This window comes from Crocuta crocuta, unplaced genomic scaffold (assembly GCF_008692635.1).
Source record: "Crocuta crocuta isolate KB4526 unplaced genomic scaffold, BGI_CrCroc_1.0 scaffold192, whole genome shotgun sequence".
Lineage (NCBI taxonomy): Eukaryota > Metazoa > Chordata > Mammalia > Carnivora > Hyaenidae > Crocuta > Crocuta crocuta.
In genome coordinates, this window is record NW_027528803.1 from 2,688,013 (window position 1) to 2,702,428 (window position 14,416).

At 34.5% G+C, this 14,416-nt stretch overlaps 1 protein-coding gene across 1 annotated transcript in view; it reads left to right on the plus strand.

Annotated features, from left to right (window-relative positions):
- The window catches only part of TECRL (trans-2,3-enoyl-CoA reductase like), a 99,089-nt gene that overhangs the window by 21,603 nt on the left and 63,070 nt on the right, over positions 1 to 14,416 (plus strand). Inside the window, exon 2 of the mRNA XM_077755694.1 lies at positions 3,604 to 3,655. Within this exon, the coding sequence (XP_077611820.1) occupies positions 3,604 to 3,655 (52 nt within the window). The remainder of the gene's footprint in view (positions 1 to 3,603; positions 3,656 to 14,416) is intronic.

Below are 14,416 nucleotides of genomic sequence, written 5' to 3' on the forward strand. Positions count from 1 at the left end.
TGAGCTGATACATGTGTTAATGAACTCAATGGGGTAAATTCTTTAACAATATACAAGTATATCAAATCATTATTTGGTACATTTTAAGTATCTTACTATTTAATCTGTCAATTATACCTCAATCAAGCCGAAACATTTTAAATTAAAATTTTGTATTTTACTTATAATCTGAAGATTACTAATTAGTAAAATATTTGTTTACCCTAAAAACTCCCTGTCCACTCTGAGTAAAATATATGCAATCTATGAAAGTACCTATTCCATTTACTAATGTAAAAACCTTCTGACAGAAATGCTTAAAGGCATATTTTTCACTTTCCTGAATTAACCAATCTAAAAAATGATTCTCTAGACTAGTATTCTTTCTTGTGTCTCAAAAACCAGGAATGGAAAGCTCATGTCATTTAGCAATCCTGCACTGGATATCGTGTGTGTGTGTGTGTGTATGTGTGTGTGTATTTTCATGTGGTGGTATCTATTCATTTCGAGTCAATTTATCCTTTATTCTATTTTTCTGTGTCTTTACCATTGGACACATTTCTTTTCTAAACAAAGTTACTGACAATTTTTGGTTTGCACATTGCAATTACAGTCAAATGAATTTCAAAGGGGTTGTTATGTTTCCTTTCCCTTAATTTTCATTTCTTTAAGCAGGAAAGACAGTATTCTGAAGACATCTGTTCTTTTCAAGGAGTTCCTGAGAAAGTAACTAAAATATAGTTCTAAAAAGTAGCAATAGTAGAAAAAGAGGTTTTTTGTGTGTGTGAAATAATGCAGTACCTTTGTAGGGGGCAAATTCAAAAAAAATCCTAGATTTCACTTGAATATGAAAAGCTTTTTCTAACTAAGTCCATCAATTTAAAATTCTTGGATAAAGGAATAAGGACCCCAAACTCAATCACGATCACTTGAAATTCAAAAGTAAATTTTTCATTCAACTAACAAATACCATTTACCTTGTCTACTTAATATTTTAAGATTAATTTCCTCTAATGAGAAAGAAACATTAATGAAGGGAATTTCAGGATTTCAGATGTCAGAATACTTATGTGTCCCATCTGCACAATTAATTGTGATTTATAAAACTGAATAAATTATCGTGATGATAGTTTGTCCTTTTTAAGAGGTATTAAAACTGGCTAAAAAGTAGACATTATTATGAATAAACTTCCTGATGAAGCTACAGAGACATGGGTTTTAGTAATCAGAAAGTCTTATGTGCTCTGTTAATTATCATCTTTTCCTCTCTTCGTGCTCTGAGAGCAACTGAAGGACTGGAGGAGTTGATCAAGCACAGTCTTGTGGCTAATTGAGCATTGCTGTCTGAATGATTTAATAGTTAATTATTTTTTTCCTTCTGTATTTGACTAAAATTGCTCCAGACAGGGCAGTTCTCAAGGATTTATTCAAAATCAGCATTTTTCTAACATGTGAAAGTCAAATGCAATTTTTAAAATTGAAAAGTAAATTACAAACTTGGTTAAAAGCTTGCAAAAAAAAATCCATTTCCATAGGTAGGTTTCCTTCAGGAGAATATAATCTTAGTCTCAAAAATTTGCAAATTCAGAGAAAAAATGCACATGTTGAATTAGAAGATGTTTATTTAAATTATTCTACTTGAAGTAAAGCATATAGGTTTCCATAGAAATCTACTTGGGATAGATTTCATACCAAATTAAAAACTTTCTATTTGGGGGACACCTGGGTAGCTCAGCCAGTTGAGCCTCTGACTCTTGGTTTCAGCTCAGGTCATGATCTCACCGTTTGTTTCCTGGGTTTGAGCCCAACGTCAGGCTCTGGGCTGGTAGAACCTGCTTGGGATTCTTATCTCCATGTCTCTCTCTGTCCCTCCCTCGGTTACCCTGTCTCTGTCTCTCTCAAAATAAATAAATAAACTTAAAAAAAACCCTTCTGTTTTTATATTACTTTATACTCACAGCTTTATTTTTTATTTCAAAAAAGTGAGTTAAACTTTATTATATGCTATATGGTGCACTAAATGTTGAAACACAGACTAAAATAACATCAGGTCATTCTCCTCAAAGACTTGGTGGGTTGTTGGAACAATCAGCACATAAACACAGGATCATACTTCATAAAGTGATAGCAGAGCAACAGCAAACTTTAATTGTGGAGTTATTGACCATGAAAGTTATTTGCTTTTCCATATTAAATGGCCCTTGTGGTGGACAAGTATTTGTGACTCTAGAAAATAGTATGTGGATTTTAGGCATCCTTACCAGAGGAACCCAGGAAACTGTGAGATAAAACAATCAAAGCTCCATGTTTTATAAAAGGTAATTCAAATATAAAAGTTAAATTTTCAAAATTAAAATGAAATATAATATATTCACTTATATAAGTATATGTTTCCCTCTCTAAAAACTGATTTACAAATATTTTCTACGATCTTCCAAGCAAGAGTAATGCTATAAACTATTAGAAATTTTCATACTCACAGCTTCTGTAAGAGCTTTTGCTATATATAGCATATCCAAAATGGGAATTAATATCATCATTCAGTGATTAAATCTTGCTTTTTAATTTAGTAGATCATATATGTAGAAGAAATCAGAAAAAAGTCCTATGAATAGTATAGTAAACCCTTGATTATAGGTATATTAATCAGAGTAGAATATGGTAAAATAAATTCATTCATTGTTATACTTTCAATATTTAGTTAAATATTAAATATGATATAATGTTAATAAGAACTGCCTGGGGTATTATTATGTGCCACTCTTAATACACTTTTATTTTTCACTTCACCTCCCAAAACAATTAAAGACTTTAATGCAGAAATAAATCATGAATACAATATTCCAAATGTGTTTAGAGAAAGGAAATATACTGTCTTGTATGATCATGAATATGTCCTTGTCCTTTGCTGTAGACTTTGAACTATTTTGGGTTTTTTCATAAGGGACCAGACGCAGAGGGGAATTTCAGTTTGCATGTTTGATCTGAACTAAGTCAGACAGTCAAAAAAATGTTGTGATGGCTTGAGGTGTTTAAATAGAACTCTCATACTCATGAATTGTGCATTTCTGATGAATCCAAATAATATATCTAACATGAATTTAGATGGACCTAGAGCAATTTTGGAAGGAGGTTTTAATAACATAACTAATGAGGGGGCTTGGATAGGATATTTTTTCCTGATGACATGCTGAAGTAACATTTCCTTCTTTGTCCACATACATCACTTTTATATGCTGAAGTCTTCCACTATATACCTTTTTACCTTCTCTCTATCTTGTTTATTTACTCATATTTTAATTGAGATTCTCATCAGTTTGGGAGCCAGATTTTGAATATCATGGGCGGAGAAGATTAAAATATATATTTTAGAGATAAACACTTAGATAAACTCATATAATAACATGATTATTGCTATGTGCAAAAATAAAATTTTAGGAAAAAGCATACTGATCCAAGATCTCAAAGCTGTCAAAAGAAGTAGTGACTAAAAAGCCAAACAAAACAAACTAGTTATTTTATAATAATTTTATACTTTACTAAAGTCTGCTTTCTTCTCAAATATATGTCAAAGAAATAGATACTTTTTTCCTATAATTCTATATATTTTCTTTTCCTTTTTAGGTGACTCAAACATCTACTATTCATGATGTTAAACAAAAATTCCACAAAGCATGTAAGTTTTATATATAATTTAGAATTTATGCTACATTTTTCTCAATTTGGTTCAAATGTATCTGTAAAAATAAATTCAATGTTATGATGGAAATAGTTATGGAAACCATGATTTTACATGAAATTTAGAAGTAAAATGGTAAATATCTCTTGACTCTGAGCATTTTCATATCTAACTCTCTTATACACAATATTTTAGCTTTTCACAAAATTATTTTCTCTTTTATATTTGAACATTTTTAGTATAACAAGAAACACTCTATATATAAGAAGTATTAATTGATATGAAGTTTTTTATTTATCTGTAAACAAAATACTAAGCACAACTTTTACTGAGTGTTTTTATTTTTTTAAAATGTTTTATTTATTTCTAGGAGAGAGAGAGAGAGACAGCGTGAGCAGGGGAGGGTCAGAGAGAGAGGGAGTCACAGACTGAAACAGGCTCCAGGCTCTGAGCTGGCAGTCAGCACAGAGCCTGACGCGGGGCTCGAACCCACGATCCGCGAGATCATGACCTAAGCGAAAGTCAGACGCTTAACCGACTAAGCCACCCAGGAGCGCCTACTGAGTGTTTTTATATTGGTCAAATCTATTTTACAAAAGAATTCTTTATACAATAAATTAAAATTATACTATGTAATTTTATTAATAGCTAAATTTATCCCATTAAGAGGTTTCATTATTACTGGAAATATTTATATGAGGTTTGTTTAAATTCAATTTTTTAAACCTTTCCCATAAAGTTTACTCACTCATAAAATAAACATAGTGAATGTGTCTATATTTACTAGAAGGCACTTTTTATATACTTTAATTTCAATGAAGTTTTAGATTCATAGCAAAAGTAAGCAGAAAATACACAGAGTTCTTATATACCCCCTGCTGTCACATACAGTTTCCCCTATCAACTTTCATATCAGAGCAGGACAATGGTTACAATCGTTGAGCTTACGCTGACACATTATGTCCAGAGTCGAGGGCTTATATTAAAGTTTACCCTTGGTTTTGTACATTGTATAGTTTTTGCTAGTGATCATTTTCGATTTCTTATATTTAGTGGAACACTAGTTCTTTGCTGAAAATATTCTTAAAGCTTAGTATTTAATGCTTTAAACTATTTAAATATATCTTAGAGTAAAATAGGTAGAATTTTTATGTTTTTATTTAAAAAATGTTTAATATTTATTTATTATTGAGAGAGAGACACACACACAGAGTGCGAGTAGGAGAGGGTCATAGAGAGAGGGAGACACAGAATCTGAAGCAGGCTTCAGGGTCTGTGTTGTCAGCACAGAGCCCAACGCGGGGCCAAACTCACAAACTGTGAGACTATGACCTAAGCCCAAGTCGGCCACTTTAACCAACTGAGCCACCCAGGCGTCCCCCAAAATAGGTAGAATTTTAGAAAAAGCATATACACTCTGGAACAGAATTATTTGAAATATGTTTAACCTGTTAAAAATTCTTCAAGAACGTAAGTTTTAATATTCACCACAAAGACATGTAAGATTTGAATATGCAGAAATAAAGCCAGAAAAGCATTATGGTAAAGAAAAGGGAACAAGAGAAGTGCCAAGATTTGTCATGGAATTAATTTTCTAACTTTTAGCATGATAAAATTCCCTGTATATTTATGCTACTACTTCTAAATTATTGAAAATTTTTTCAAACTCCAAATTTGTGCTTTATCACATACATATGTTAGCCATGCTATCCTATTATTTACACAAGTATTTCTTTATATATTAATGAACTTGTTTTGAGTTATCCCTATCTTCACATAAAATATGGACCTCAAACTACTAATTGAATTGTCACCGTTGGAAAGACTTAGACTAAACTTATCTAATAAGATGGTTTCAGAAAGTTTAGATTGTTAACAGTGAGTGAGAAAACATTTGAAAATGATGTTACTATAGTGTAGAAAGTTGAAAGAAAAATGATTGTATTTAAGTTAATAGTAACAACATAATAAATATATGGTTTCTATTAGTGTATGGAAATGAAGAAATGAACCAAAGGCTATTGCATGTGTGGAAGGAATATGCACTTACCTTGATTACTATCCTCTGATTACTTTTATGAGTCTGTAATATATAGACATATTTAACAAGAAATTCATTTTACAAGAAATGTTAAAATTTTTGAACCAGAAGTTCTGTATTTATGTGGTCCAGAGCCTGTTTCTAGTAATAAGTGAAGTTAAGTAGTTTATGAAAAATCTTAGAAATGTCCAGCATCAGAACTGGATAATTAAAAATATGACAATAATGTGATTAGTTTTAATAGCTATATCAAGACTTGAGGATTTCTTGATGAGTAATATTTTACTCATTTTCCTAAGCATAGTTCTAATCTTTAATAACTTTATGTAAACTGTGACCTTTTCACTTTTTAAAAATTCCTGTTAATATGAAAAGTATACCCATCACTTAAAAATTAATATTCAGTAATCTGCACTTATTATACTATATTTTATGTAGCCAACATGAAAAAATGCTCAACCTCACTAATTATGAAGACAATGTAAATTAAAACTACAATGTCAGCACCTCTTATCTCCCAGAATGGCTATTATCAAAAAGACAAGAAATAAAGTGTTGGTGAGGATTTAGAGAAAAGGGAACCCTCATGCACTGTTGGTGGGAATGAAAATTGGTGCAGCAACTGTGGAAAATAGTATGGAGGTTCTGTGAAAAATTAAAAATAGAAATACCATGTGATCCAACAATTCTCCTGGTGGGTATTAATCTAAATATAACAAAAGTGCTAATTCAAAAAGATAAATGCACGCCTATGTTTACACGGCTTTATTTATAATAGCCAAGATATGAGAGCCTAAGTGTCCACCTAAGTATCTATCAGTAGATGATGGATAGAAAAGCTATGCCACACACACACACACACACAAACACACACACACACACACACACACACACACTGGAATTTTCATCAGCCATTAAAAAAGAATATCTGTTTGTAGCAGTGGTCTATTTATCTCTGGGTAGACCTAGGGAGTATTACGCTAAGTGAAATAAGTAAGACAAAGACAAATACCATATGATTTCAGCATATGATTCACTTTAAAATCTAAAAACCAAAACAAATTAATAGACAAACCAAAACAGGAGACTCATAAATATAGAAAACAAACTGACCATTCTTACAAGGAAGGGGTTAGAGGCATAGAATACATAAGTGAAAGAGATTAAGAGGTGCAATCTTATGAAATAAATAAGACATGGGGATGTGGTGTACAAGACAGGGACTAGTCAATAATATTGTAAAAACATTGTATGGTGACAGACAGTAACTTTATATATTGTGGTCATTATTTCATAATATATATAGGTTTTGAGTCACTATGTTGTACATCTGAAACTTATATAATATTATGTGTCAATCATACTGCAATAAAAAAGAAATATAATATTCAGGCAATTTGGATTCATTATACTCTATTTCAAAAAGGTATTGGTCTTCAAGTTTTACAAAGCACAAAAACACAATTTTTTGCTGTATTACATTATAGAGAATTATGTTAGTCAATTAAATTGGACGTTGTGTTTAATATATTTACCAAATATTAAAGGGCAAGCAAAATGTGTTGCTAACACTAACAATTTTACAATGCTAAAAGTGAAACAAAGAAAGTTATATGTTGATTGCCTTAATATTTTACGTTTAGCATATTAAAATTTTTTTAATGTTTATTTATTTTGAGAGACAGAGCTTGAGTCAGGAGAGGAAGAGACAGAATGAGACACAGAATCTGAAGCAGGCTCCAGGCTCTGAGTGGTCCTCAGGGAGCATGATGAGGGGCTTGCCATACTGTGAGATCATGACCTGAGCCAAAGTCGGACACTTACCAGCTGAGCCACCCAGGCGCCCTTATTTAGCATATTTAAAACCCAATAACATTGAATGCCTTATTTTCATAAATATATTCAAATGATAATAATCTTATATATGTGACTACAATTGTTAGATTTTTTCAAACTCACTTCTTTACTTCCTGACACGGAATAAATTTTTTATTATGACACTTCTGATGCTGTTTATTTTCAGGACCTGCAGTTATAACAGGAATTGCTAATCGTGTAAGAAAAAACACAACTTATCAGAGGACTGGGTTTCCTGAGGGGAGAGTTCTCCTTATATGTTTTTTATCTCTATTCTCTTTTCTCTTCAGTGTTTTGACTGATCTTGATTTCTAGTCTCCCTATTATTTTTCTTTGTGTCAGCTTTACCTTTTTCTTAGTTCTACTTTAAAATTTTATTTACTGTGATTTTTCCCCTGTATATGACTATTTTTTCCTCTCCCAGGGTTTCTAATTTCTTAGTTTTGCTTTATTATAAGAATTATCTTTTAGATTACCTTGGAGACTTCATGGCCCTCAGACTGGTGAAAGAAATAGAATAGGGAGAAAACTTTAATGAAAATATTAGCAGCAAGGTAAGAGGAAAAGAGGAATGGCTTCATGAAAAAGTGATTCTGATAAAGCTTTTAATGATATATATCCACACACACAGATATCTATTTCTTAATGCATGAAAATTCATGAAATGCCTCAGCTGCAATACTCCACTAGTCTTTCTTTACCTCCACACATTTCTTTATTCACATTTGTTACTATTGTTCTTGCTTGTATCTTGAAGCATCTCCTATAGAGTCTCAAAGATCATCGTGCTCAGTCCCTATATGTCATGCTCTACTTTCATATTCTCACGAAGGTTGTGCAGAAGAATTAAACCTTGTGGTTAAACCCAAATTGAAAACTTAAGAATCATTCAAGGTCCAGGTGCCACTCTGACTAAAACTATGTGAATATTTTCTAAGATTTCAAAGGATTAAAAACAACTCTCCATGTTAAAACAAAACAAAACAAAACAAAATAAAACTCTTCCATACTCTATCTGAGTAGCATTACCTTACTTCATATTACTCAATTCAACTCAATTCCATGATTTCTTTGTTTTAAATTAAATTTAATTCTCTCTTGGGGTATAATATGACTTTATTAGAATAACTGTTAATATTTTGGAATATAATAGAACTACAAAAAGCCACAGCCAACTGTGTGTATACTAATTTAAATCTGTAATGATGTATTCCATATTGTAGATCTAATCAATTGACAATGAAAATGTTTGCCAGAATAACAATTAAATCCAGTGGAAAAATTCTACCTGAATGTTACAAATTATTTTGTTATGTTTTAATATACTCAAAATTATTTAAGTTCTTATAGTCTAGACCTCCATAGAAGAAGGATGGATGCAATAGTTAGTGTGGATAAAATAGAAGATATATTAAAAATAATTTAAAGATTTTTCAAAGCAAACGTATTTTGGAACTGTATCATTACCTGTCTTAGGAAAGAAGCCAAGGAATCTAAACAGAAATTGGAAAATGTCATTGCCATACAAAGTTGTATAAAGGTAGGATTTCATCTAAATAGATTAAAAAAATTTTTTTTTCAAAATTTAAAAAGCTATTACTGGTTTGTAGTTAAAGGTGACTTGTGACCCCAATAAGATAAGGTACTCTGAAAGCTATTACAACATTATGCATAATCTCTAAAAAGAAACTGCCCATCAACAACTTACTTCCAGTGATGACTTCTATGATTATTTGGTGGAGGTAAATACCATAATTACAATTAAGAGGGATGAGACAAAAACTCTCTAAAAATCTAATATACAAGGGAAGCCATTTTAGATTTCTTTCAAAGTCAATATGACTGTATATAAACTTTGTTTAAAAAAGCCTGATTTATGGCCCACCAAGCATACATTGTCCACTTGTTTTGTAAATGAGTAGCCTAAAGGAAACCCATCTTGTCCTTAAGATATCAATTAATCCTCCTACTCTCTGCATTCCTTGATGTTAACACTTGTGATTCCTCCGTACATGTTAATTTATAATCTTCGGAGCTTTTACAATTGTAAAGACTATGTAACTGTGAAAAATACTTCAAAACTTTCTTCCCTATGAAAAGCCCGTTTCCCAGGCCTCTATTCTAACTTAGGGCAAATAAAGCTCTCTTATACTTAGAGACTATTAAACAATCGTTCATTTTGGTTGACAAAACCAGTTTTAAAGTTGGATGAGATATAAAATTCAATGAATATTGGAAGAATAAGGAATGAGATCCAATCTTTTTCTTTAAAGTTCATTGTCAAGTTGGTTTCCATATAGCACCCAGCGCTCATCCCCACAATTGCCCTCCTCCGTGTCCATCATCCCCCTCCCCCCCCATCAGCCCTCAGTTTGTTCTCAGCATTCAAGAGTCTCTCATGGTTTGCCTCTCTCCCTCTCACCCACTTATTTCCCGTTCTCCCCCAGGTCCTCTGCTAAGTTCCTCCTAATCCTCCTAGACGTGCAAACATATGGTATCTGTCCTNCATAGTTTTCATCGTACAGATCTCTTATATCTTTGGTTAGTTTTATTCCTAAGTATTGCATAGTTTTTGTGCAATTGTGAATGGGATCAGTTTCTTGATTTCTCTNATCATGACCTAAGCGAAAGTCGGACACTTAACCGACTAAGCCACCCAGGCGCCCCTTGAAGGTCTTTATTAAGAAGGGATGTTGTCTGTATTTTGTCAAATGCTTTTTTTGTATTTATCGACAGGATCATATGGTTTTTAATTTTTTCTTTTGTTGATGTGATGAATCATATTGGTTGATTTGTGAATACTGAACAAGCCCTGTAACCCAGGAATGAATCCCACTTGATCTTGGTGGATCTTGGATTCTTTTTATGTGTTGTTGGATTCAATTTGCAAGTATCTTCTTGAGGATTTTTGCATCTGTATTCATCAAAGATATTGGCCTGTAGTTCTCTTTTTTTGCTAGGTCTCTTTTCCTTCGATTTCCATTTTTTGGAATAGCTTGAAAAAAATGGCTATTAATTCTGTTTTAAATGTCTGGTAGAATTCCCCAGGGAAGCTATCTGGCTCAGAGCTCTTATTTGTTGGGAGGTTTTTGATAACGGATTTGATTTCCACACTAGTTATGGGTCTGTTCAGATTTTCTATCACTTCCCATGTGAATTTTGGTAGTGAGTGTGTGATTAGGAATTTGTCCATTTCTTCTAAGTTGTCCGATTTGGGCATATAATTTTTCATTGTATTCCCTGATAATTGCTTCTGGGGTTCCTTGTAATAAGTCCATTTTCAATCATGATTTTGTCTATTTGAGTGCTCTCTTCTTTTTGAGAAGCCTGGCTAGAGGTTTGTCAATTTTGTTTATTTTTTAAAAAAATGAACTCTTGGTTTCATTGATCTGCTCAACTATTTCTTTTGGTTTCTATATTGTTATTTCTGCCCTGATTTTTATTATTTCTCTTCTCCTACTGGGTTTGGGGTGCTTTTATTGCTCTCCCTCTAGTTCCTTTAGGTGCACTGTTAGATTTTGTACTTGTCCTTTCTCTAATTTCTTGAAATAGGCCTGGTGTGCAATGTACTTTCCTCTTAGGACTGCCTTTACTGCATCCTTTGGATTGTTGTGTTTTCATTTTCACTTGTTTCCATATACTTTTAAATTTCTTCTCTAATTGCCTGATTATCCCATTCATTCTTTAGTAGGGTGTTTAACCTCCATGTATTTGGAGGTTTTCCAGACTTCTTCCTGTGATTGATTTCAAGTTTCATAGCATTGTGATCTGAGAGTGTGCATGGTATGATCTCAATTCTTTTATACTTATTGAGGGCTGCTTTATGTCCCAGTATGTGATCTACCTTGAGAATGCCATGAGCACTTGAGAAGAAAGTGAATTCCATGGCCTCAGGATGTGGAGTTCTAAATATATCTGTCAAATTCATCTGGTCCAATATGTCATACAAGTCCATTGTGTCTTTAGTGATTTTCTGTCTAGTTTTTCTATCCATTGCTGTAAGTGGAGTATTAAATCCCCCTGCTATTAGCACATTCTTATCGATAAGAGTGTTTCTGTTTGTGATTAATTGTTTTATATATTTAGGTGCTTTCATATGNTTTTAATTGGAGCATTTAGTCCATTTACATTCAGTTTTATTATTGAAAAATATGGGTTTAGAGTCATCATGTCTTTTATGGGATTCATGCTTGTGGTGGTCTCTCTGATATCTTGCGTTCCGTGCAAGATTTCCCTCGGAGAGTTTCCTTCAGGATTTCTTGTGGGCTGGTTTAGTGGTGACGAATTCTTTCAACTTTTGGTTATTTGGAAAGACTTTTATCTCTCATTCTATTCTGAATGACAGGCTTGCTGGATAAAGGATTCTTGGCTGCATATTTTTTCTGTTCATCACATTGAAGAATTCCTGTCATTCCTTTCTGACCTACCAAGTTTCAGTAGATAGGTCTGTCACCACTCTGATAAGTTTCCCTTTGTATGTTTGGGCCCTTTTATCCCTGGCTGCTTTCATAATTCTCTCTTTGTCCGTATATGTTGCCAGTTTCACTATGATAGTGAAGATCGATTCAAGTTACATCTGAGGGGACTTCTCTGTGTCTCTAGGATTTCAACGTCTGTTTCCTTCCCCAGATTGGGGAAGTTCTCTGCTATAATTTGTTCAAGGACTCCTTTAGCGCCTTTCCCTCTCTCTTCCTCTTCTGGAATTCCTATGATATGGATATTATTCCGATTGTATTGCTGAGCTCTCAAACTCCCCTTTTGTGTTCCTGTATCAGTTTATCTCTCTTTTTCTCATCTTCCTCTTTTTCTATTATTGTGTCTTTTAAATCACTTATTCTCCTTTCTGCTTCTTCAATCCGTGCATTGGACGCCTCCATTTTATTTTGCATCTCACTTATAGCATTTTTTAATTCATCACGACTATTTTTAAGCTCTATAGTCTTTGTAGCAATAGTTTCTCTGATGTCTTCCATGCCTTTTTCAAGCCCAGCGATTAATTTTATGACTATTTTTCTAAATTCTTGTTCAGTTATGTTGCTTATATCTGTTTTGAGCAGTTCTTTAGCTGTGTATTCTTCCTTGAGTTTCTTTGGAGGAGAGTTCTTCCATTTCATCATTTTAGTTAGCTTTCTATCTCTTGTTAATTTTAAAAGCTTGTTATGCACTCTGCACCTGTGAGTGTTGTTGTACCCAAGAAGGCTCTTTGACTGTCCAGGGCCTGTCCATTTAGAAAGTGTTCTTTGAATGGTGTCTCTTGGTCTCTCTTGTCGAGACCTTGGTTATTTTATTTTCCTCCTCGTAGTGGTATTTTGTACTCTCCACTATGTGTACATTGTGTACATTGGCTTGTTTCTTGAGGTAGCCCTGGAAAAGAAAACAGACAAACACACAGGGAACAGAGGCACACAAACGCACAGACAAATCCAGCAAACATGCAAACCGAAAGGGAAAAAGAAAAAGGAAAAAGGAAGGGACAAATACAAAGAAAAAAAGAAAAACAAGACAAAAGAGGAAGGAGGGAAGACGAATATTAAAAATAAATATACATAAAGAGAATAAAAGATGAAAAAAGGAAAAAGAAAAAACCTGATAGACAAAGGACAGTCTAAAAGATAGAATCATAATTCCCAGCTACACAGAAAGAGGCGGGTATATGCCGTGTTGATGGAAGAACATACACAAAGAGAGCAATGACTGGGCATGAGGAAGCGACATTGGAAATGAAATGAGCAGGCAGATAGACTAAGAGGCTTATTTCAAAGAGAGAGAGAGGTGAATATGGTTGGATAGGAGGCGAAAGAAATGATGATAATGCTACTCAGAGAAACTGTATAGTCTGATTGCTCCAGAGAGAAAGAGACAAAAAGGTAGTGGTGGAGGTGTAGAATTTACATCTAGAGAATGAATTAAATGTGAATGTTTAAGCAAGCCAGTGACCAGAATTAATCAGGGCATTGCATCCATGTTGGTCTTGCCCTGGCTCTGGTTAAAAAAAAAAAAAAAAAAAGAAGAAGAAGAAGTAGAAGAGGGCAGCTCTCTAGCAGGGATAGGCATGGTTTGGTCCAATGTGTCCTGTGGGGGTCTTGCCTTGATGGTTGTGGGGAGAAAAGTGACGGCGCCCCAGTCCCTTCTCGAACCAAGCATTGCAACTCACTCTTTTGGGTGTGATCTCCCTGTGTGGGGGACATAGCCAAGGTGGTCCGTGCTCTATATCCCAAGCCAGGCCTCGTTTGTAGATCTCTGTCCACGTGCCCCGTTGATATTGCCCGGAATATAAACTCGCAGGCGAGTCCTCAGAGCAATTTTAAGCCTCTTGCCTTCCCCCTGGGTATCGAGCAGGAAGCTGCTGCTCGCGTCCCCTCCAGGTAGGGCAGGCAAGTGAGGAGCAGTTTCAGCTGGGGTCGCCTGGGACCAGTGTGTCTCGCCTAGGGTCAGCTGGACAACAGGCAACCGTGTCCTTCTGTGTCCCATCACCTGAAATATAAACTTGCAGACAAGTCCCTCAGAGCAGTTTCAAGCCTCTCGCTTCCCCCCTGGGGGTCCAGCCGAGCCAGAAGCACAACAGCCTGGCTTCAGGTGTAGCTCGCATCCCCTCCAGGTAGAGCTGGCGAGAGAGGAGCAGTTTCATCCAGGGTTGCCTGGGACGCGTGCGTCCCGCCTAGGGTCAGCTGGATAGCAGGAAACTGGATCCCTCTGTGTCCTGAGCGGAGGTTTTTCTCTTCTCCAGCGACAGGGACAGTGTCTTGAGCAGTTTCGGCCACTCTTTTTTCCCCTAGACTCACCGCGGCTCCCTGCAAAGGGGGATTCCCCCCTCCTTTTGTGTCTCCAGTCCTAGCCCAATTTTATCTTCCCCAGTTCGC